Here is a 24326-nt window from a genome sequence, read left to right as displayed (position 1 = left end):
TAAAATTTCTTGCAATAATTCCAACCCAGCACTGATTAATATTGATTTTCTTCCTTTTCACCCGTTTTGAAAGAGGTTTGCTAAGTCTAGACGCTCCCTGCGCAAACTCAATCAAGGCATCAGTAATAACCACCTCCATCAGCTGAATTCTCTCCCTTTTAAGGAGTTTTTTTTTCCTTCACTCTCTTTCTGTTCCCCATTGACAACTGCCTCCAGCTTAAACACATTATGCCCCAGGCTTTCTCAGTGCCTGTAAAAGCAACCTAAGGTTTTCCCTTTGTAGCAACGATTTTCTTTTATTTAAAAACAACAAAGACACTGTCAAGGTATTTTTCATAGTTTCGCAAGGGTTGTGGTATTAAAACCACATGGTATATATCTGTTTTTTTATCTTCTCCCCATTCCTGCTCCTGCAATCACAGAAACCAACTGTATTCAAAGTCATATGCCTATTTTTTTATTACTCTTACTAAAGGCGATTATCAGAATACACTGTAATTATCAAGCAAGTTCCTTCCACGGCTCCCTAAGCATTTCCATGCATTCATCCACCTCCAGGAGAGGAGGGGAAGGTCTCAGCTTCTTCCTTTGTAATTCTGAGGACTTGAGTCAGGAATGTAAGGCGGGTTGCCTTGGGTGACTTGGCCCAGGTCAGAATTATCGTTCAGGTAATTTGGGCCTTAAAAATTGCATTTTGACTTCAATTATCCAGGTCAGGAGAAAAAGTGACTAGAATAACTATACAATAGAATTCAGTCCAAAGCTGGTTTGGGGTTCTAAATTACCTGGACAATGTGCCCTATTGTACATCCACTATATAGATCATCGTCCTTATCTTTTATATTGGTTTGGTGTTTTTATTGTTTCATACTTCTTTATGTGTCTGTAGCCTATCCCTTCCCTTATTCTCAGATTGTGAGCCCCTTGAGGGCCAGAGACCATGTCCAATTTTCACCTGTGTCCAATTCATTCAATCATATTTACTGAGCACTTATTGTGTTCAAAGCACTGTACTAAGAGCTCGGAAAGCACAATTCAGCAATAAAGAGAGACAATCCCTGCCCACACCAGATTACGTGTGCATTTTTTCCTAGTGCTTAGTATAATGCTCTGCCCAGAGTAAACATTTATTAGATACCATTACTACTATAATAATAATAATAAAACAACATTAAATGTAGTATTCATTAAATACTATATGCCAAACACTGTACTAAACACTGGGGCAGATACAAAATAATCTGGTCAGACACACTCCCTGTCTCACAAGGGTGTCTCAGTCTAAGAAGGAGGAAGAACAGGTATTTAATCCCCATTTTACAGATGAGGAAACTAAGATCCAGAGAAACACAGCATAAGGGAACAAAGGAGACCACAAGCCAAGAAAACTCTGAACAATCTTCAAGTTCACCAGCATGAAGAGTTGGAGATGGGAGGAAGGGAAAGGGAAGGGGCACAAGGAGCGGGAGTTTAGCACAGCACAGTTCCCGACACACTGGCTTTGAAGCTGCCCAGATCCTGTAAGGAACTGCAGCTCAGCCCCGCGGCATGTCCCCCATGCCTGGGGATGCTACCTAGATTGGCCCTCTTGGGCACAGATCCACTGAAATTTCCCTGGCTTCCCAATGGGCTAGGCTAGCCCCACACAAGCCCCAGCATCAAGTGTTGCATGTTAAAGCCCTCTAAAGGCCAGAAGGTCCGAGACCAGTCCTGTTCCTGGCCCAGGTTGGCCTGAGCAGACTCAGCAATTAGGTCCTGCCTAGGTCTAAATGGGACTGGAAGGAGGGTAGGCCTTACCTCCAGGGGCAGCTGCCAACTCATGTAGGATTTTGCACATGTGCCTTCACCCTGTTGAAGGCTGGAAAATGTGCCCTTCCAGGGAGCAGATATGGTTCCTGGTGGGTTACCATGTGTCCAGTTTTATAGTGGCCAGGCTAGCTTACAGGGGACCTAGTCCCTTTAAATTACATATTATAAATAATTTATGTATAGTAATGTCTGTCTCCCCTTCTATACTGTAAGCACGTTATGGGCAGGGAATGTACCCGCTAATTCTGTGGTATTGTACTCTCCCAAGTGCTTAGTACAGTGTTTTGCACAGAGTAAGCAATCAATAAATACTACTGAGTAATTGATTGTTGGTGATAGTTACGTTTTTAGACTTTGTACGTCTTTATTGATCATTCATGTACATGTTGGCCAGGGCACCCTGTTCAAGATCTTATGAAATCTCTCGCTCCATCCCTTCTCCCCTCCTTAACTTCCATCTTCAAGCGTTCACTCTCCATTGGTTCCTTCCCCTCTGCCTTCAAACATGCCCATGTCTCTCCCATCCTAAAAAAACCCTCTCTTGACTCCACCTCACCTTCTAGTTATCGTCCTATCTCCCTCCTACCATTCCTTTCCAAACTCCTTGAACGAGTCATTTACACAAGCTGTCTCGAATTCCTCAATGCCAACTCTCTCCTCGACCCCCTCCAATCTGGCTTCCATCCCCTACATTCCACGGAAACTGCCCTCTCAAAGGTCACCAATGACCTCCTTCTTGCCAAATCCAATGGCTCCTACTCTATCCTAATCCTCCTCGACCTCTCAGCTGCCTTCGACACTGTGGACCACCCCCTTCTCCTCAACACACTATCCAACCTTGGCTTCACAGACTCCGTCCTCTCCTGGTTCTCCTTATCTCTCCGGCCATTCATTCTCAGTCTCTTTTGCAGGCTCCTCCTGCCCCTCCCATTCCCTTACTGTAGGGCTTCCTCAAGGGTCAGTTCTTGGTCCCCTTCTGTTCTCTATCTGCACTCACTCCCTTGGTGAACTCATTCGCTCCCACGGCTTCAACTATCATCTCTGTGCTGATGACAACCAAATCTACATCTCTGCTCCTGCTCTCTCTCCCTCCCTCCAGGCTCGTATCTCCTCCTGCCTTCAGAACATCTCCATCTGGATGTCTGCCCGCCATCTAAAACTCAACATGTCCAAGGCTGAACTCCTTGTCTTCCCTCCCAAACCCTGCCCTCTCCCTGACTTTCCCATCACTGTTGACGGCACTACCATCCTTCCCGTCTCACAAGCCCGCAACCTTGGTGTCATCCTCGACTCCGCTCTCTCATTCACCCCTCACATTCAAGCCATCACCAAAACCTGCTGGTCTCAACTCCGCCACATAGCCAAGATCCATCCTTTCCTCTCCATCCAAACCACTACCCTGCTCGTTCAATCTCTCATCCTATCCCGACTGGATTACTGCATCAGCCTCCTCTCTGATCTCCCATCCTCCTGTCTCTCCCCACTTCAATACATACTTCATGCCACTGCCTGGATCGTCTTTGTGCAGAAACGCTCTGGGCATGTTACTCCCCTCCTCAAAAACCTCCAGTGGCTACCAATCAACCTATGCATCAGGCAAAAACTCCTTACTCTCTGCTTCAAGGCTCTCCATCACCTCACCCCCTCCTACCTCACCTCCCTTCTCTCCTTCTACAGCCCAGTCCACACCCTCTGCTCCTCTGCCTCTAATCTCCTCACTGTGCCTCGTTCTCACCTGTCCCGCCGTCGACCCCCGGCCCACGTCCTCTCCCTGGCCTGGAATGCCCTCCCTCCCAACATCCGCCAATCTAGCTCTCTTCCTCCCTTCAAAGCCCTACTGAGAGCTCACCTCCTCCAGGAGGCCTTCTCAGACTGAGCCCCCTCCTTCCTCTCCCCCACCTCCCCCACCCCATCCCCCCACCTTACCTCCTTCCCCTCCCCACAGCACCTGTATATATGTATATATGTTTGTACATATTTATTACTCTATTTTACTGGTACATATTTATTATATTTATTTTATTTTGTTAATATGTTTTGTTGTCTGTCTCCCCCTTCTAGACTGTGAGCCCACTGTTGGGTAGGGACTGTCTCTATATGTTGCCAACTTGTACTTCCCAAGCGCTTAGTACAGTGCTCTGCACACAGTAAGTGCTCAATAAATACGATTGAATGAATGAATGAATGAAAGAGTGGGGTATCTGCCATTCTTGGTTGTCCTCAGTGGCCACCCTATTTTCCCTATTTCCTATTTTTCTCAAGAGAGAAGGGGAGCCAGAAACAGCCAGCTCCAGTCCAAACTTAGCCAGGTTTCAGAGGGATTGGACCCAGCCGGTTCCCCCAGGACCTTTAGCTCACTCCAGGCTTTCCTCAAAAAGTACCAGAAGCTCCTGTTAAACATTAAAGAAACAAAAAAGCAGCATAAACCAGGGAATAGAGAACCAGAAAATCTCAGTTCTCAGACTGACATGCTGTGTGACCTGGGGTAAGCGGCTTAACTTCTCTGGGCCTCATGTACATATTCTTAAACTCTGCCATTTCCCCATCTGTAATTCATTTTAATGTAGATCTCCCCCTCTAATCCCTAAGCTCCTTTTGGGCAGGGATCCTGTCAATCAGCTAGATTGTACTGTACTCTCCCAAGTGCTTAGAACAGTGCTTTGCACAAAGTAAGCTTTCAATAAAGCACCTGGTGGAAAGAGCTTGGACCTGGGAGTCAGAGGACCAGAGTTCTAATCCTGGCTCCACCACATGTCTGCTGGGTGATCTTGGGCAAATCATTTAACTTCTCTGCACCTCAGTTACCTCATCTATTAAATGGAGATTAAGACTGTGAGCCCCATGTGGGACACGGACTGTGTCCAATCTGATTAACTTTTAGCTATCCCAGTGCATAGTACAGTGCATGGCACATAGTAAGCATTTAACAAATAACATAAAAAAATTGATGGATTGATTTATTGAAGTATGTATTATGTCCTAAATATATTACCAACTGCCACTACCTGATTCTCTGGGATTTGGTGAGGACACATGTGGTAACGGATGTGAGAGCTATCAGAGGGAAGGGGCTCAGCAAATCAAATAAATTACCACCATTAACAATATTCCAGCCGGGTACCCTTTTGTAAATACAAACTAGATAGAAGAGAGAGCCTAATCCTGCTGATGCCCACCAAGAATGCCCATTGGGCCTCTCTGCTTTGCCAACAATGGAGCACTGTCTCATCTAGCTGGAGCCAGAACGCCTCCTTCTCCAGAGCAGAAGCTGGTGAGCAGAAGAGGGATCTGCTGGTGGCAACCCCTTTGCTCATCCTGCACCCTACTCCAACTTCAATTCCGCACTACCAACAGACCCAGAAAGCAACCACTTGGGATGGAGAGCCAAACCCTCTTCACACTGGGCCTCAAGCTTTCCCTCATTTCCTTTTCACTCTGCCCAGCCCCACTCTTGGGCTGGGGCTCTGTGTGGGAACCACTGGTCCACCCAAGGAGACATAAATGGACCCCAGGATGCACCTGAAGATTCAGTGGTTGCTTGAGACTTGGATGAACACAGCGTACTTTTAACAACAGTCTGTGCACTTGGAGAGTCATGCCAGGTGGCAACCGAGCAGTCCCGCTTCTGGCCTCGGTAACATTGCTGCCACCCGGAAGAGGACCTGTGCCATTTGTGTTGCCACTTCTGGACCTGCACAGTTGCTTCTGGGATCGGGCAGGCTTCCCACACAGCCCGCCCCTGTGGACCTCTGCTCCACCCCCCACTCTATCTAGGGACAGCTCCAGGGGCCATGCTCGGTGACCCGCTCTCTAGAGTGGTGTGGACAGCTGACACCTGAAGGGATTCGCCTCCTGCCTCCAGGTAGGTGAATGATCCAGCCATGCTGGATGGGTGGGTGGATGTCTATCTTTTCCTTAAACATCTCCTGGTACTCCCCAACCTTCCTAAGTAGCCAGGAACCTGGCTCATTCCATGCTTTCTTCCTCCAGCTTTCTCTTCACATTGACTCAGTGGCTTACAATGTTGCCCAGACCTGTTCTCTAAGGGTTACTGACTCCTGTCTTAATTTGGTAAAAATGCTGGGCATTTTCTTTGTGATGATTGCTGCCATCAAGGCAGCACCTGTGGGTAGAGCTCCAACATCTCTGGCAGAGCCCTGGTGTCCCTTTCTAGTGCCAATGTTCACTCCAGGTTGAGTAGGAGCACTCCTTCTTAGAAGAAACTGGGCCCTATTCATTCAATCGTATTTACTGAGTGCTTACTGTGTGCAGAGCACTGTACTAAGTGATTGAGAAAGCACATTACAGCATTAAAGAGAGACCATCCCTGCCCACAGTGAGCTCACAGTCTAGAGGGCCCTATCTAGCCAGAGCCATCCCTTCCAGGACTGAGTGCCGTGTCTTTCCCTGGAAGACTCAGTTCCAAAAGTAGAGGAGTTTCTGCTACTCGGACTCCCTCTTACCTCATTTCTCCTTCCACCATTTTCCCCTCACCAGTCTGCCCCATCCCATTTGACAGCAACAGCTGCTGCCAGTAGTTAGAGCCCTGAGACCAGCTCACTCAATGCTAATTAAACACTGCTTACCAGTCTTCAGTGTCACTTGCTCCTCAGATTGGCTTGGTTTTTACGAGGTATTTGTTGAGTACTTACTATGTGCTAAGCACTGTAATAAACACTGGGGTAGAATCTAAATATTCAGGTTGGTCACAGTCCTTGTCCCACAGGGGGCTCATAGTATATGTAGGAGGGAGAGTGATTTAATCCCCATTTTACAGTTGAGAAAACTAAGACTCGGAAAAGTTAAGCAACTTGCCCGGCAGATGAGTGGCAGACTAGAAACCAGGTCTGCTGACTCTCAGACCCTTGTTCTATCCACTAGTCCATGCTGCTTCCCTGCTTCCCATTACTGGTTCCTATTTGAAAGACTCACCCCTGTTTCCCCAATTCTTGCCCTTACCCCTAACTAGTTCCTTCAGGCTTCCCTTCAGTCAAACTGCACACCTTCCCTACACCATGGGCCATTCCAAGCTCAGCCTGCTCTTTCCCAGAGGCACTCCCTCCCCAGCCTGGTGCTCCCATTTAGAGACCCTTCCTGCTCACCCATTAGCCAGGGTGATTCATGGGAAGAGAGGCAGGATGTGGGTTAACAAAAGGCAGTGAAACCACAGAGTGAGGTAAGGGGTGTGTAGAAACAGACAGTACACAGGAGTGAAAAGAACAGTATACCAGGAAGGCAGGAGCTGCCTGAAAGCTCTCATCGAAAGTGGCTGGGGAACTTCCAATATGTTCATCAAGAATTGAGGGGATTTCCTAGGGTGAATCCACTGGAGGCAGGGACCAAAACATAGAACAGTCTGTCTGTGGGATGCAGAAACTGACCCTAGAAATTGAGGTTCAGTAATGATTAATAATAACTGTGGTATTTGTTAAGTGCTTACTATGTGCCAAGCACTATATACTAAGCGCTGGGGTAGATACAAGATAATTGGGTTGGAGACAGTCCCTGTCCCACATTGGGCTCACAGTCTTAATCCCCATTTTACAGATGAGGTAACTGAGGCACAGAAAAGTGAAGTGACTTGCCCAAGGTCACACAGCAGACAAGTGGAGGAGCTGCAATTAGAACCCAGGTCCTTCTGACTCCCAGGTCCATGCTCTTTCCACTAAGCCACTCTGGCACAGGGATGGAGTCTATGGCCTTGGAGGGGAGGCATGGCACACACACAAAGCGATCAATGAATCTTTGTGCTACAGTGACATGGATGAGTTCTTTGGGAAGGAGAGTGGAAGGGGTAAATCTGGGAAAGCTTCCTGGAGGAGACAGGCTGTGATTTAAAGGGGAGAGGGGATTACGGCGAGTAGGGAGGTTGTTTTGCCTAGGAAACAGCTGGCTCAAACCCCTGAAGGTGGAAAGAAGGGGCTGGAGAGGGAGACCATCACCACCTCAGGCTGATTTTCTCCTCTCACTGCTTCCCCCTCACCCCCCCCCCCCCCATTTTCCTCCCCCCTTCTCTGCCAGCTTGCACCTCCCCCACCCACTACTATGGACCTCCCAGCTTTATCTGGGCCATCTCCTTCTCTGAGCAAGTGGTGGGCCCCAGCAAGGCATCAGCAAGATGACAAAGGGGCTGCAGAGACAGTTGATGTATGAGGCAAGATTAGAAAGCTCCACTAGGAGGGCTCAGTTTGGGTATGAGTAATGAAGTGTTTAATGACAGGCTGGACAGAGCTCAGTGGGGTGAATGCTAAATTGAGCAGGTTGCAGGGGAGGAGGGGGTCCAGACAGGAAGCTGGGCCTGGGCCCCGGGGGCTCTTTGAGCTGAACTAGGAAATGGCAGGAGTTAATCAGTATCTAGGGGCCATGTGATTGTTCTGTGGCTCTTTCCCATGGATCTGCTGGGCCACCAGGAACTGTCCCCTTTCTTCCCCATCCCACCCCCTTGACACACTGGAACTAAGGCAAGGTTCATGGGTTTTGTACATCCTCTACAGGGCCAAACTGTCGAGTGATGTTGTCGTGCCTAAACTTCCTGGGTCTTTCCCACTTCCTGGTCCCTGTACTTCCACACCCCCATCATTGACTTGTGTTTGTTGTTCTATGGGAGACTGGGGGTAGTTGCCAGGAAAGCAAAAGTACTCACATTTAACTGGATCAAATGTCCCAGGGACCTGGAAATGTAAACTGGCCTAAAGCCCAAAAATAATAAGACGGAGGAGAGGGTCAAGCAGGGAGCAACTGGAGCAGACAAAGTCATTGGAGGACACAACCCCTTGCTTCTACTCTGTCCTTTATTCTTCTCCCCTGATCAGTGTCTGCCCTGGTTCCTTTCTTCCCACAAGATGGAAGAATCACTCTGGAATCCTTTGGGCCAATTCTGAGAGGGCAGGGCCATGTTTACTCAGTTGGAGGTATCAACTACCCCTTGAGGCCTCTGAAGAGCAGGAACAAGATGGCCAGGCTTAGAGACTGGCTTAGGCCTAGAGCCCAGCCTGTCCAGGGACTGGGTCATTAGTCTAGGAAAAATAGACTTGGGCCTGGAATTTGCACCTGGATTCTAGTCCCAGCTTTATCCCTCTGGGACAGTCAATCAAGCAATCAGTTATAGAACACTTACTGAGTGTGGAGCACTATAATAAGCATTTGGGAGAGTCAATCAATCGTATTTATTGAGTGCTTACTGTGTGCAAAGCACTGTACTAAACACTTGGGAAGTACAAGTTGGAAACATATAGAGACGGTCCCTACCCAACAGTGGGCTCATAGTATAGAAGGGGGAGACAGAGAACAAAACAAAACATATTAACAAAATAAAATAGAATAAATATGTACAAGTAAAACAAATAGAGTAATAAATACATGCAAGCATATATACATATATACAAGTGCTGTGGGGAAGGGAAGGAGGTAAGGTGGGGGGCATGGAGAGGGGGAGGAGGGGGAGAGGAAGGAGGGGGCTCAGTCTGGGATGGCCTCCTGGAGGAGGTGAGCTCTTAGTAGGGCCTTGAAGGGAGGAAGAGAGCTAGCTTGGCGGATGTGCAGAGGGAGGGCATTCCAGGCCAGGGGGATGACATGGCCCGGGGGTTGACAGCGGGACAGGTGAGAATGAGGCACGGTGAGGAGATAAGCAGCAGAGGAGTGGAGGGTGCGGGCTGGGCTGTAGAAGGAGAGAAGGGAGGAGAGGTAGGAGGGGGTGAGGTGAAGGAGAGCCTTGAAACCGAGGGTAAGGAGTTTCTGCTTGATGCGTAGGTTGATTGGTAGCCACTGGAGATTTTTGAGGAGGGGAATAACATGCCCAGAGCGTTTCTGGACAAAGACAATCCGGGCAGCGGCATGAAGTATGTATTGAAGTGGGGAGAGACAAGGGGATGGGAGATCGGAGAGGAGGCTGATACAGTAGTCCAGAAGGGATAGGATGAGAGCTTGAACGAGCAGGGTAGCGGTTTGGATGGAGAGGAAAGGGCGGATCTTGGCAATGTTGTGGAGCTGAGACTGGCAGGTTTTGGTGATGGTTTGGATGTGAGGGGTGAACGAGAGAGCGGAGTCGAGGATGACACCAAGGTTGCGGGCTTGTGAGACGGGAAGGATGGTAGTGCCGTCAACAGTGATGGGAAAGTCAGGGAGAGGGCAGGGTTTGGGAGGAAAGACAAGGAGTTCAGTCTTGGACATGTTGAGTTTTAGGTGGCGGGCAGACATCCAGATGGAGATGTCCTGAAGGTAGGAGTAGATGCGAGCCAGGAGGGAGGGGAGAATCCAATACAGTTGGTAGAAATGATCCCTCAAGAAGCTTTGGGGACAGTGTTTTGTGGGTCAATCAGTCAGTCAACCCTTCTAGCTTCAGTTTTCTAATCTGCAAAAATGGGGAGAAGAGTCCCTGCCCTGTCTAATTTACAAGATCACCACATGAAGTGAAGCCCCATGTAAAATTCCATATACAAACCCAGTCACTAGGGTCAGACTTGGTTACATCTCCTCCCCACTGGGCACAGACCAAGCCAGCAGAGTGTGGTGACCTTACCTGTGTTAGGCGACTTCAGGGACCTTGATCAGAGACTGAGCCTTTTGGTGAGGGGGAAACTGGTACTAGTGTGCTGCCACCATAGTTTAGCATGTGAGGAGGGGAGAGGGACCATTGCTTGGTTCCTCAGAAGCCCAGAGAACACACCCCCTTGGCTCTCTCCAGCCCAAAAGGAATCATTCGAGGGCGGGTGGGAGGGGAGGGGTCAGGTTGAATCAATCCATAAAATTAATCAATTGCACTCTACTAAGAACTTGGGAAAGTACAATACAACAGAATTAGCAGGCAACTCAGTGCTTAGTACAGTGCATGGCACATAATAAGTGCTTAACCAATACTATAATGATACTAATGATATTGAAGGCATAGTACTGTGGGGAAGTGGCTGTCTCACCTTAAGACAGCATCTGTCCTGGAAGGCCCTATCTGCTCTCTCTGGGAAGAAGCAGGGAGTGAGCCCAGAGGGAGTGGTACCCCACAGCTGGGAGGCCCATGAGTGACTCAGTTTCTTCCTCTGTCAAAGAGGTATGCGAATCTAAATCACCAATCCTCTTTCCTTGTGAATGGAGAGTGGAGGGCATGGAGGGCAGCAGCCTGGGAGCAGAATCAGCTCTTAGTTTGTGTGATAAGATGAGGGCACCCAGCAGGCACTAACCTCAGGCACAGGGAGTCGAGGTCCTGGGCAAGGAGGCATCTGCTCCTGCTCTGCTGGCACTGGAGAGGCAGGGAGGCTCATCCATGGAGAGTCTGGGAGCTTCCCTGCGCTAAGCCAGGGTCCTGTGGGAGATGTGGTCCCATCCTGCCCAGAAGGGGAGCAGAGTACAGACGGGTGGGAGGCTCCAGGTGTGTTCTGCAGGGGCCGGTGCTCATGGAAGGAAACGGTGTAGACCAGCCGACCACAATGCCGGGTCAACCTGGCATGCTGCACCCTTAGCAGGGCAAGGCTGCTGCTGAAATGGTATAGGTCCTCGTCCCACCGGGCCCTCGGGTTCATTCGTGGGTGGTTGGGGCGGGGGTAGATGGCAAAGATGGCCTCCCCTGCCCGGTGGACTTCCTGCAGTGAGACCCCTCCCAGCCTGATGGCCTCAATCCGCAGCTGCACATCATGGTTCACGTCATTTTTGCAAAATCCTGGATCCAAGAGAGCACAGCGTTCAGACTCAGGGGGACAGAGAAAGAAAGATGCCTCCTCCCTTTCCCCATCCACCCCTCTTATTCTTCCATGTCTCCATTTGGGGTCCCAAACTCCTCCCCACCTGGTGTGATATCTTCAAAGTAAGATAGAGGGATTGGAAACTCAGAGTCTCAAAAATTCTACCAGAGGACAGGGGGCGACCATCAAATCCTGGCAGTGGCAAGGTCAAAATAGAAAAATGAATTTTTGCAAAATAAAGTATCACTGGATTAAAGATGGGTGTGGATTCATTTATGAGAAACAGTGTTGCCTAGTGGAAAGAGCATGGGCTTGGGAATCAGAGGACCTGGGTTCTAATTCCACCTCTACCACTTGCTGTTGTGTGACCTCGGGAAGCACTTAACTTCTCCTGGTCTCAGTTCACTCATCTTTAAAATAGGGATTCAATATCTGGTCTCCCTCCTACCTACAATGCAAGCCTCATGTGGGACTTGATGATCTTGTATCTACTCCAGAACTTAATACAGTGCTTGGCATATAGTAAGTGCTTAACAAATACCATAATTATTTTGGTTATGAGTTCTGTAATATGTTTTCAAAGGAAAAATCCAAAATGTTTAGAAGGAAAGGTTGGGATTAATAATAGGCTGGAAAAGAGTTAATAGAGGAAAGCCTAGTGGAAAGAACATGGGACTGGGATTCAGAACGCTGGGGTTCAGGTCCTAGCTCTGCTATTGACCTTTTGGGTGGCCTTGGGCAAAATAACCTCTCTGGGCCTCAGTTTCCTCATCAGTAAAATGCAGATAAGGTAGATTGTGGACCACCCCCCCACCCCCACAACACACATGGGGCATGGACTGTGTCCAGTTTGATAACCTTGTACCTACCTCAGTAATACTTAAGCACCTGATGAATGCTTAAGAAAACCATTATTATGATTTATTGCTATTATTATGATACAGGTTATTAGAGGGAAAAGTTAAAGATGTTAACAGGTACATTCCTAACCATGAAGTTTGACATGAGAGTGGCAACCACCATCCAGTTGCTCCAAGGCTCTTTTGATGTACTGTTAGAGACAGAACCCTGGGCTGGGTGGACCAGGAATCTGACCTGGGGATGGAATCACTTGGGAATTTTTATTCATGTGTAGCTGATGCCCAGAAGCAGCAGCATCTAAGGTGTAGATCTGGGAATCTCTCGTCTCTGCTGTCTTGCATTTTCTCCTGCCTTCCGGACATCTCTACTTGGATGTCCCAGTGATATCGCAAACTTAACATGTACAAAACTCTTCATCTTCCCACCCAAACCCTGCCCTCCCCCATCTTTCCCATCACTGAAAACAATATCACTATCTTCCCTGTCTCACAAGCTCATAATTGAGAAAATTGGATACATCAGGCATGATCTTCCTAAAATCGCCCCTGCTCCTCTCCAGTTACTTCTTCCTTCTACCCCTTCTACAACTCTCCCATCTTTCCCAGAAATAAGTCAAGAAGATTTCCTGCCTTCTCTAAAAATCCACCCCCTCCACTTGCACATGTGTCTCCAACCCTTTGCACGTTATGAAGGCAGTTGTCTCCTCCCTTCTTTCCTCCTTGACCACCATCTTCAACTGTTCACTCTCCAATGGCTTTCCCCCTACTGCTTTCAACCATTTTTACTTGCCTGTTTACTTGTTTTAAAGTCTGTATATCCACTTCTAGTCTGTCTCTCTTCATTGCTGAATTGTGCTTTCCAAGCTCTTAGTACAGTGCTCTGTACACAGTAAGCACTCAGTAAATATGATTGGATGAATGAATGACCCATGCTCATATCTCCCTTAGCCTAAAAATCACCTCCCTTGATTCTACAGCTTTCTCCAGTTATCACCCCGCATGTCCCCTAACATCTCTGTCCAAACTCCTTGAGTGAATTGTCTACACCTGCTGTTGGATGTTCCTCTCTTCCAATTCTCTCCTTGACCCATTCTAATATGGCTTCCACCCCCTTCACTCCACAGATACTACACTCTCAAAGGTCACCTTTCAGCTGCCTTCACACCTGTCGACTTCCCCCTTCTTCTGGAAATATTATACAAACCTGGCTTCACGTTCACTCTCCTCTACTGGTTTTCCTTTCCTCCTATCTCTCTGGACATTCATTCTTAGTCATTTTCACAGGCTTCTAACTGTGGGAGTTCCTCAAGATTCATTCATTCATTCAATCATATTTATTGAGTGCTTACTGTATGCAGAGCACTGTGCTAAGCACTTGAGAAGTACAAGTCAGCAACATATAGAGACAGTCCCTACCCAACAATGGGCTCACAGTCTAGAAGGGGGAGACAGACAACAAAACATAACATGTAGATAGGTGTCAAAATCGTTAGGATAAATAGAATTATAGCTATATGCACATTATTAACAAAATAGAACAGTAAATAGGTACAAGTAAAATAAATAGAGTAATAAATCTGTACAAATATATACAAGTGCTGTGGGGAGGGGAATGAAGTAGGGTTGGGGGGGATGGGGAGGAGGAGAGGAAAAAGGGGGCTCAGTTTGAGAAGGCCTCCTGGAGAAGGTGAGCTCTCAGTAGGGCTTTGAAGGGAGGAAGAGAGCTAGTTTGGTAGATTTGTGGAGGGAGGGCATTCCAGGCCAGGGGAAGGACGTGGGCCAGGGGTTGATGGCAGGACATGTGAGAACGAGGTACAGTGAAGAGGTTAGCGGCAGAGGAGCGGAGGGTGCAGGCTGGGCTGTAGAAAGAGAGAAGGGAGGTGAGGTAGGAGGGGGTGAGGTGATGGAGAGCCTTGAAGCTGAGAGTGAGGAGTTTTTGCTTGATTTGTAGGTTGACAGACAACCACTGGAGATTTTTGAGCAGGGGAATGACATGCCCAGAGCATTTCTGTACAGAGATAATCCGGGCAGCAGAGTGAAGTATAGACTGAAGCGGGAAGAGACAAGAGGATGGGAATCAGAGAGGAGGCTATGCAGTAATCCAGTTGGGATAGGATGAGAGATTGAACCAGCAAGGTAGCGGTTTGGATGGAGAGGAAAGGGCGGATCTTGGCGATGTTGTGGAGGTGAGACCAGCAGGTTTTGGTGATGGATTGGATGTGTGGGGTGACTGAGAGATCGGAGCCGAGGATGACACCAAGGGGGAAGGATGGTAGTGCCTTCTACAGTGACGGGAAAGTCAGGGAGAGGACAGAGTTTGGGAGGGAAGATAAGGAGTTCAGTCTTGGACATACTGAGTTTTAGATGGCAGGCAGACATCCAGATGGAGATGTCCTGAAGGCAGGAGGAGACACAAGCCTGAAGGGAGGGAGAGAGAGAGCAGGGGCAGAGATGTAGATTTGGATGTCATCAGCGTAGAGATGATAGTTGAAGCCGTGGGAGTGAATGAGTTCACCAAGGGAATGAGTGTGGATAGAGAACAGAAGGGGACCAAGAACGAACCCTTGAAGAAATCCTACAGTAAGGGGATGGGAAGGGGAGGAGGAGCTCGCAAAGGAAACTGGGAATGAGCGACCGGAGAGATAACAGGAGAACCAGGAGTAGACAGAGTCTGTGAAGCCAAAGTTGGATAGCGTGCTGAGGAGAAGGGGGTGATCTACAGTGTCAAAGGCAGCTGAGAGGTCGAGGAGGATTAGGATAGAGTAGGAACCATTGGATGTGGCAAGAAGGAGGTCACTGGTGACCTTTGAGAGGACAGTTTCGTTGGAGTGTAAGGGATGGAAGCCAGATTGGAGAGGGTCAAGGAGAGAGTTGGCATTGAGAATTCAAGGCAGCGAGTGTAGACAACTCGTTCTAGGAGTTTGGAAAGGAAGGGTAGAAGGGAGATAGGGCGATAACTAGAAGGGGATAACTAGAAGATTCAGTTCTGGGTCCCCTTCTTTTCGTATCTATACCCACTCTCTTGAACAATTCATTCACTCCCATGGCTTCAATTACCACCTCTATGAAGATACATCCCAAATCTACACCTCCAGTCCTGATCTCTTTCCCTCTCTGCAGCCTCACATTTCCTTCTGCCTTCAGGACATCTCTATTTGGATATTCCCTCAACTAATATGACCACAACAGAACTCCTTATCTTCCCACCCAAACCTTGTCCTCCCCTTGATTTTCCCATCACTACAGACATCACCACAGTCCTTCTTGTCTCACAAACCCATAATCTTGGAGTTATCCTTGACTTATCTCTTTCATTCAACACAAATATTCAATCTTTCACTAAATCCTGTTGTTTCAACCTTCACAACATTGTTAAAATCTGCCCTTTCCACTCCATCCAAACTGCTACCACATTAATCCAAGCATTTATCCTATTCCACCTTGATTACTCTATCAGCCTCCTTACTGACCTCCTTGCCTTCTGTCTCTCCCCACTCCAGTCCATACTTCACTCTGTTACTAGGATCATTTTTCTACAAAAACATTCAGTCCATGTTTCCCCACTCCTCAGGAACACTACTGGTTGCCCATCCACCTCCACATCAAGCAGAAACCCCTGACCATCAGCTTTAAAGCAGTTAGTTACCTTGCCCCCAATTACCTTACCTCATTACTCTTATTCATTCCTTCAATTCTATTTACTGAGCGCTTACTGTGTGCAAAGCACTCAGATACATTGCCTGCCCACAATGAGCTCACAGTCTAGAGGGAGAGATGGACATTAATATGAATAAATAAATATATTAATCTATTACAGGCATATACATAAGTGCCTTGGGGCTTGAGGAGCAGTGTGGCTCAGTGGAAAAGAGCACGGGCTTTGGAGTCAGAGGTCATGGGTTCAAATCCGACTCCACCAATTGTCAGCTGTGTGACTTTGGGCAAATCACTTAATTTCTCTGTGCCTCAGTTACCTCATCTGTAAAATGAGGATTAAGACTGTGAGCCCTCCTTGGGACAACATGATCAGCTTGTAACCTCCCCAGAGCTTAGAACAGTGCTTTGCACATAGTAAGCGCTTAATCAATCAATCAATCAATCAGTCGTATTTATTGAGCACTTACTGTGTGCAGAGCACTGTACTAAGCACTTGGGAAGTACAAAGCACTTGGGATGCCATCATTATTATTATTATTGGGGCTGGGAGGGGGGATGAATGAAGCGAGCAGGTCAGGGAGATGCAGAAGGGAGTAGGAGAAGAGTAGAAGAAGGCTTAGTCATGGAAGACTTCTTGGAGAATATGTGCCTTCAATAAGGCTTTGAAGTGGGGCAGATTAATTGTCTGTCCAAAATCAGGAGGGAGGGCATTCCAGGTCAGAGGCAGGTTGTGGGCTGGAGGTCTGTGGTGAGATATACAAGATGGAGTTGTAGTGAGAAGACTAGCATTAGAGGAATGAAGTGTGTGGGCTGGATTGTAAAAGAAGAGTAGCAAGGTGAGGTAGGAGGGGGCAAGGTGATTGAGTGGCTTAAAGCCAATGGTGAGGAGGTTTTGTTCAATGTGGAGTTGGATGAGCAACCACTGGAGGTTCTTGAGGAGTGGGGAAACTTGGACTGAACATTTTTGTAAGAAAATGATCTGGGCAGTAGAATGGAATATGGACTGGAGTGGGGAGAGACAGGAGGCAGGGAGGTCAGCAAGGAGGCTGATACAGTATTCAAGGTGGGATAGGATATGTGATTGGATTAATAGGTAGCAGTTTGGATGGCGAGGAAAGGGAGGATTTTAGTGATATTGTGAAGGCAGAACTGACAGGATTTAGAGATGGCTTGAATATGTGTGTTGAATGAGAGAAAGAAGTTAAGGATAACACCAAGGTTACAGGCTGTGAGACAGAAAAGATGGTGATGCCATCTACAGTGATAGGAAAGTGAGCAGGAGGGCAGGGTTTGGGTGGGAAGATAAGAAGTTCAGTTTTAGCCATATTAAGTTTGAAATGTTGGGAGGACATCCAAGTAGAGATGTCTTGAAGGCAGGAAGAAATGAGCCACTCCAGAGAGGGAGAGAGATCAGGGCTGGAGATGTAGATTTGGGTATCATCCGCATAGAGGTGGTAGTTGAAGCCGTGTAAGCGAATGAGTTCTCCAAGGGAGGGTGAGTGTTGACTGAGAATAGAAAGGGACCCAGAACTGAACCTCTGAAGGGGTATTTACATGGGTGTTGAGTGCCATGGGCTGACAAAGGCCACCCCAGGTCAACTCTCAGGCACACACAAGGGGAGGACCCAGAAGTAGGGAGTGAAGGGAAAAAGGGGTGTCCCTGGAGAGGTGCCTGTGGAAATGGGTCTGGAGGGCTCTTGGCAGTAAGACCTGATCAGCCTCTCTTCCAACGGGGTCCTGGAATTCAGATCCACTCAGATTTTGGACGCTCTCTCTGGGAGCCCAGACTGCCTGGAGATGGAATACACTGACCCCACTGGGGACCTGCTGAAATAAAATGAGTAGGATGACTTATCCTGCTCCCTGGAGACCACTTCGTTTGTTCTGGAAAGATGCATATCCCCCCACCCCTTGATATACTTTTCCCTTGGCCCTGCTTCCCTTTCCTTCACCTCCAGTACCTTTTGGCAGAGTGAAGATGAATTTGCGCCGGGCGAAGGTGTGGGTCTGGCCTGGATCCCTCTGTTCAATGACGTCAGTGATCCCCGTGCTGGTGTGGAGCACCTCTCCACTATCCAGTTGGAGTTGAACTCTGGCCCCAGAGTCTTTCAGCAGCGGGTTCTCCACCGTCAGCCGCAGGCCATAATGCCCCACTTCATTGAACTGGACACTGACCACCTCAAACTCAAAGTCTAGGGTCTTCTCCTCGGCCTTTAAGCATGATTCCTGCAGGGAAGTAGGCACCCAAGGCTCTACCACCTTGTCTTCCATCATTCCTAACCCAGAGAATACCAGGAAACACTAGGGAATGGGAGAAATTCCACCTTTACCAAAATAAGCTGTCCAAGGCCCTCCCCAAATCCTACCCCACTGACCCACCTACACAATGCCCCCACTCCAAATAATGTCCCATTGCCGTGCCAGACACCAGGATGGTTCTGACATCCAAGTCCTCAGCACCTTTCTAGGTTGACAATCAAAGGCATAGCAACCTGTAGTAGTCCCAGCATCAGCTCTGAGTGGATTTCACCTCTAGAATGAGTGAGAGCCTTCCAATCCCAGCCTCTGGAAGATCTCAAAGTCCAAAGCCAGGAGCAGCCCCAGCCCCAATCTCAAATTTTGCTCAGGAGGAAAGGAGCAAGACACCTAGGAGAAAAGTCTCCCTCTGCTAGGTTCACCTGCTTCACAGAACAAGAGGGAGAAGCAGCTCACAGTCCACACCCTTCTGTTTGTTTGAGATGAAACCTGGTAACTAGTGACAGAGCAGCCTCCGCCTGGCAGGGAACCAAGGCTTCTTTGGCCTGGGGTAGGACAGTTTATTCAAGGAGATATCCAGGGTGACACTGACAAATAAACATATTCCAGGAGGAAGAGGAGTCCTGGGGAAATACCCAGACAAGAGAAAGCAGGAGTCATAAGGCCCAGCCTACTTCACACATGTTTAGCAATTCATTCAGAGATTAGACAAAGTGGTTCCTTTTAGATAGGGGCTCAGAAGATGCAGTCCATTAGCCTGAAAGACTCTCAAGGTCAGGGCGGGCTCAGTAAATTTCCTAAGATGTTTTGTGTAAATACTGTTGATAATATTAATGACCAGGTGACTCCATCCATAACAGTGTTGAAGTGTTTTGTTCTTCATTCATTCATTCATTCAATCGTATTTATTGAGCACCACATAGGGATGACTGAAGCAGCATGGCGTAGTGGAAGGAAAATGGACCTGGGAGTCAGAAGGTCAAGGGCTCTAATCTTGGTTCTGCTCTTTGTCTGTTGTGTGTCCTTAGGCAAATCCCTACACTAGGCCTCAGTTACCTCATCTGTAAAATGGGGAATAAGGCTGTGAGCCCTGTGTGGGACACAGACTGTGTCCAACCTGATTTGCTTGAATCCACTACAGCTGGGTAAAGTGCCTGGCACATAGTAAGTGTTAAACAAATACCATAATTATTATTGTTATTATTATTATCTCTTGGAGCTCCTCTGTCTACAGACCCAATATTACACTCTGCATTGAATAGGTGGATAAACAGAAGCTCAGAGAGGGGGAGGAGTTTGCTCAAGATCACCAGCATATCGGGAGCAGAGCTGGGGTTAGACCCCTTTTCAGTCTTCATTTCATCAGTCCCTTCCACTTCAAGACCCAAATCCCAGATTTGAGGCCCAAGGCTAGTTGAGGGGCCAACGTCATCTCTTCATATCCTAGGCCCTGTTGCTCCCCAGCCTGGGGATTAGTTCAGTGTTTAAGCGGTCCTTTGAATCCACAGAGAAAGCCAATTGACCTGCCAGGTGTTATTACTGTAGACTGCTAGTGAGCCATGCTCTCAGCTTCCCTGCTTACAGGATAATTATGCTAACATCCAGGTGGAGATGGAGTTTTCTTTTCTGGGTTTTTTTTGTTTTTCATTTTGGTAAACCAGTTTTCCATGCCTACAGAATATGCTTACAGAATGTACTCCTTTAAGGCCTGAAAACATTTAACTGTTTGTAGAATCCTCTCTAAATACCATTGATTGAGTCTCCTAGTTTGCTCTCCTCCATAAAGGAAAGGGACTTGAGTAGAAAAGAATGAAATCAAATGGAAATGTTGGCTTGTCCATTCTGCAGGCAGACACACAGAGTGGGTCAATACCTACAAATTATCCAGACAACTGCAGCCGAAAAATGGATAATGACCACTACTCCCCATTATTTGAAATATCTAAAGTTCATTTCCTGTGTTGACCCAGCCCTATAAAATAGCAGAGAAATGGCAAAACCAAGCATTTTAACAACACCCATATTCTCCAACCTTGCCCTCTGGGTATTTTTCCATTGTCTTTGGTCCAAGAAGCTTACAGTATTTACTATCTGTTTGCTTCTTGGTTGATTTTCCTTGAAGATCTCTGGATCCATTTCTCAAAAAGTTATATGGCTGCACAGAGGAGGGAAATGACTGTCCCAGGGCCTCCTGTTGTAGCTGGGTAATCAGCAGCAGACCTAGATCACTTGCCTCCTGGTCCAGGGTCCTTTCCACCCCCTGCTCTGCCCCCATCAGGCTCTCAACCAAAGGCTACAACCTCTCTGAGTCATGCATTCACTTTCACATCTTTTGGATCATAAACAGCAGCTGAAGTTGCTGTGGGGGTGGGATGGCAGGTTGAGGGGGTTGGGGAAGGCACAAGGATTTAAACCCAGTCAAATTTTCAAGAAGCAGCATGGCCTAATGGAAAAAGCATGAGCTTTGGAATTAGATGACATGGGTTCTAATTCTGCCTCCATCACTTGTCTGCTATGTGACCTTGGACAAGTCAAACTTCTTTGTGCCTCAGTTACCTCATCTTTAAAAATAGGAATTAAGACTGAGAGCACCATGTGAGATATGGACTGTGTCCACCCAACCTAGTTAGCTTCTATCAACCCCAGCACTTAGTACAATGCCTGGCACATAGTAAGTGCTTCAATACCACTAAAATAAAATGAAGAAGCTTTCTAAATTACTCAAAGTCAGCCCAAAGCACTAAATTGCATGCCACAAGGTTGTGGAACTGAGGCTCTCTCTGGAGCTGGTCTCATCCCAGTTAGAGGGAAAGACCACATGTGTGGGGTCAGGGGGAGGGGAGAAGTGGAGATGGCCACCACATTCCAGCCCATCCTCTCAGCTTTCCAAGCTGAACCAGAACCATGGCCATTCTGAGGCCTGAAGCCGAGACCTGACAACTTGCTGCATCTATTTGGCAACAGCTATCAGGTGGCAGGCTAGCCTCCAGCCTGGGGCAGATTGGAACCTATGGACATGAGTTATGCCTGTCACTTCCAATTCCTCGGCAGCTGGGAGTGAGGTTAAACAGCCCTTAGCCAAAAGGGGGAAAGTCTTTTCATCCTGTGGCTGCTTCGTTCACACCCGGCTTCCTCCTGCCACCCCACATCAGCTCCGTGAAGCTCTCCTGCTGGCAGAACTGAAATCCCAGATAGGTTTCCTAGCTCACTGACCATTTCTTCCCATCTGGAGTTCCGGCAGAGGATTAAGCCTGTTGAGGATTCATTGGTTTTTTTAAAAAAAAAAAATAGTATTAAGCACTTACCATGTGTCAAACACTATTCTAAGCGATGGGGAAGGTACAAGTCAGTTTAGAAATATGGCCTGGCCAGCAGAGAAAAGTTTGGATTGGAGAGCGGAAAGACAGAAGACAGGGAAGGAAGATGATAGAGTAGTCAAGGCGGGATACGAAAGGTGCTTAAGTCAGTGTGGAGAATGGATGGTCTAGACTGTAAACTCCTTGTGAGTAGGGAATGTATCTACTAATTTTACTAATAATTATAATAATAATATAATAATTATGGTAGTTGTTAAGTGCTTATTATGTTCCAAGCACTATTCTAAGCACTGGGGTAGATTCAAGTTAATCAGGTAGGACACAATCACTGTCCCACATGGGGCTCACACTCTTCCTCATTTTACAGATGAGGAAACTGAGGCACAGAGAAGTGAAGTGACTTTCCCAAGGTCACAGAACAGACATGTGGTGGAGCTGGGATTAGAACCCAGGTCCTTCTGACTCACAGGCCCCAGCTCTATCCACTAAGCAATGCTACTTCGAATTGCAGTACTTTTTATGTGCTTACTATGTGAAAACCACCATACTAAGCACTGGAGTGAATTCAGATAATTAGGTTAGACACAGTCCCTGCCCCACATGGGGGTCACAGTTTAAGAGGGAGGGAGAACAGGTATTTATCCCCATTTTTATAGATGAGGTAACTGTAACACAGAGAAATTAATGAATTGCCCCAGGCCACAGAGTAGGCAAGTGACAGAGTCTGGATTTTTCTGTCTCTTGAGGGGCTGCAGGGGGCAGTGTGTTCTGCTCTCTTCACTGCTAGCTTCTCATCTCTTTGACATCCACACCCAGGCCCTACAGTGTATTGTTTGGACACTCACAAGTTACTTGCTGGACTAATGAGGTGATCACCCACTGGGCAGAGAAAGACTGAGGGGCCCATGGTCAGAGGGGGCTGAAGAAACCAGAAAGTCTGTTTGCTCGCAAGCCATCAGAACAGTCAACTGTGAGTGTTGGGATTGGCAAATTCAAACATTGCTGAGTTGGAGAATTGTACTCAGTGACAGACTCTCCATCTCTGATTCCCTCTGTGCCTTTGGCTTAGTTCTTTCCTCACTAACCATTAGGCTGAAACTCATTAAAATCCAAACTCGAACTAAGGTAATCCTGGCAGAGCGATGTCTGAGGGATTTAGCTGAGGAGCTGGGGACAATGAATCAGGGTTTTGTTAGCAGCAAACTTTCCAGGACAGAATATTTTGCACTGAAGTTTGGTGAGAGGGAGTTGAGATGGAAATATATGAGCTGGGTTTCCCAAGGATGAGATAGCAATACTTCTCCCTGACTTTGTCTGTGAGTCTGGCTGAGTTATTTTACCTCTCTGAGCCTCAGCTTCCCCAGCTGAAAACTGGGAGTGAGGAATACCCACCTTCACCCACTTTCTGGGCTTGGGTTGGGGGCAAGTGACATAATAGACCTGAAGCACTTTAAGCCATTTGCAAGAGGAATTTAAGAAATATAGGATCTTGTATTATTGTTCTATCTTGTGTCTTTCTAGAACTCCACACATCTTTTTGGCCCTAATGTAGTATTCTGTCGAACACCTCTTCCTCCACTTGAAGTGGAGTAGCCGTTGATAATGTCTATCCCAGTTTGGAGATGGGTAAACTGAGGAGAAGAGGAAAAAAGGGCTTGTCTGAGGCCTCAGTCTAAAGCTGTCAAAAGCTGAAATGCAACTTCTAGAAGAAACCAAAAAACAGGAGTTACTAATAACTTCACAACACCTACAGACAGGTGGGCATTAGGGATGCTTTGCTGGTTCCTTCTTGCCCCTTCCTGTCCTGCCCACCTTGCCCTTCCTTTCCCCCTCCCAAGAGGACTAGGCCACAACAGAGACTGCCCACTGGAGCTGGACTGCAGCTTAAAACACAGGCGTGGTCAACCATAGAGCAGGGCAACCTCCTTCCCCTGCTTGTTTTTTTTTTTTGAATGGTATTTATTTAGCACTTACTATGTGCCAGGCACTGTAATAAGTGCTGGGGTAGATACTAGCTAATCAAGTTGGACACAGTCCCTCTCCTGCATAGGGTTCACAGTCTTAATCCCCATTTTACAGAGGTAACTGAGGCATAGAGAAGTGAAGTGATTTGCCCAAGGTCACACAGAAGATAAGTGAAGGAGCTGTATTTAGAACCCAGGTCTTTCTGACTCCCAGGCTTATCTCTATCCACGAGGCCATGCTGGGTGAGAGCAACGGTCAGATTCTTCAATCCCCCACCTCCCACACATTCAGCCTCAGCTCTGAAGTCAGCCTGCAGCTGTGTGCCCTTCACCCCACCACTGTTCCATTTTATCATGAATAACATGATTCTTGTTTGATGATAATAGTCTGGAAGAAAATCAGGGGAAGGCACAGGGCGTCCCTCAGCATCCAGTGCCTTGGATCTTTCAGAGCGGGACAGCAGAGCCATCAATTGGACAGGATGGGTCACAGCACAGTCCCACCAGCACCCCTGGAGTGTCACAGAGAGCAGTGGCCCTTTGTCAGCGAAGCAGGCAAGCAGCGTAGCTTAGAGAAGCAGTGTGGACTAGTGGATAGAGCACGGGCCTGGGAATCAGAGGGACCTATTTTTTAATCCCAGCTCCACTACTTGTCTGCTCTGTGACCCTGGGCAGGTCACTTAACTTCTCTGTGCCTCAGTTACCCCATCAGTAAAATGGGGATAAAGATTGTGAGCCCCATGTGGGACATGGACTGTGACCAACCTGATTACCTCGTATCTAACTCACCGC

The 24326-nt window shown here is 47.6% G+C and overlaps 1 protein-coding gene across 1 annotated transcript in view; it reads right to left on the bottom strand.

Moving 5' to 3' along the window:
• Positions 1 to 18268, bottom strand: part of LOC119928813 (coiled-coil domain-containing protein 33-like) — a 154380-nt gene extending 136112 nt beyond the window's left edge. Inside the window, exons 1-2 of the mRNA XM_038747330.1 lie at positions 17959 to 18268; positions 11151 to 11458 (exon numbers count right to left, since the gene is read on the bottom strand). Coding sequence (XP_038603258.1) covers positions 11151 to 11458; positions 17959 to 18268 — 618 coding nt within the window. The remainder of the gene's footprint in view (positions 1 to 11150; positions 11459 to 17958) is intronic.
• Between the last annotated feature and the right edge of the window lie 6058 nt (positions 18269 to 24326).

Source organism: Tachyglossus aculeatus, chromosome 5 (assembly GCF_015852505.1).
Source record: "Tachyglossus aculeatus isolate mTacAcu1 chromosome 5, mTacAcu1.pri, whole genome shotgun sequence".
NCBI classification, from domain to species: Eukaryota; Metazoa; Chordata; class Mammalia; order Monotremata; family Tachyglossidae; genus Tachyglossus; species Tachyglossus aculeatus.
Note: the sequence above shows the minus strand (reverse complement) of the source record. Positions and strands in the feature narration are given on the sequence as shown.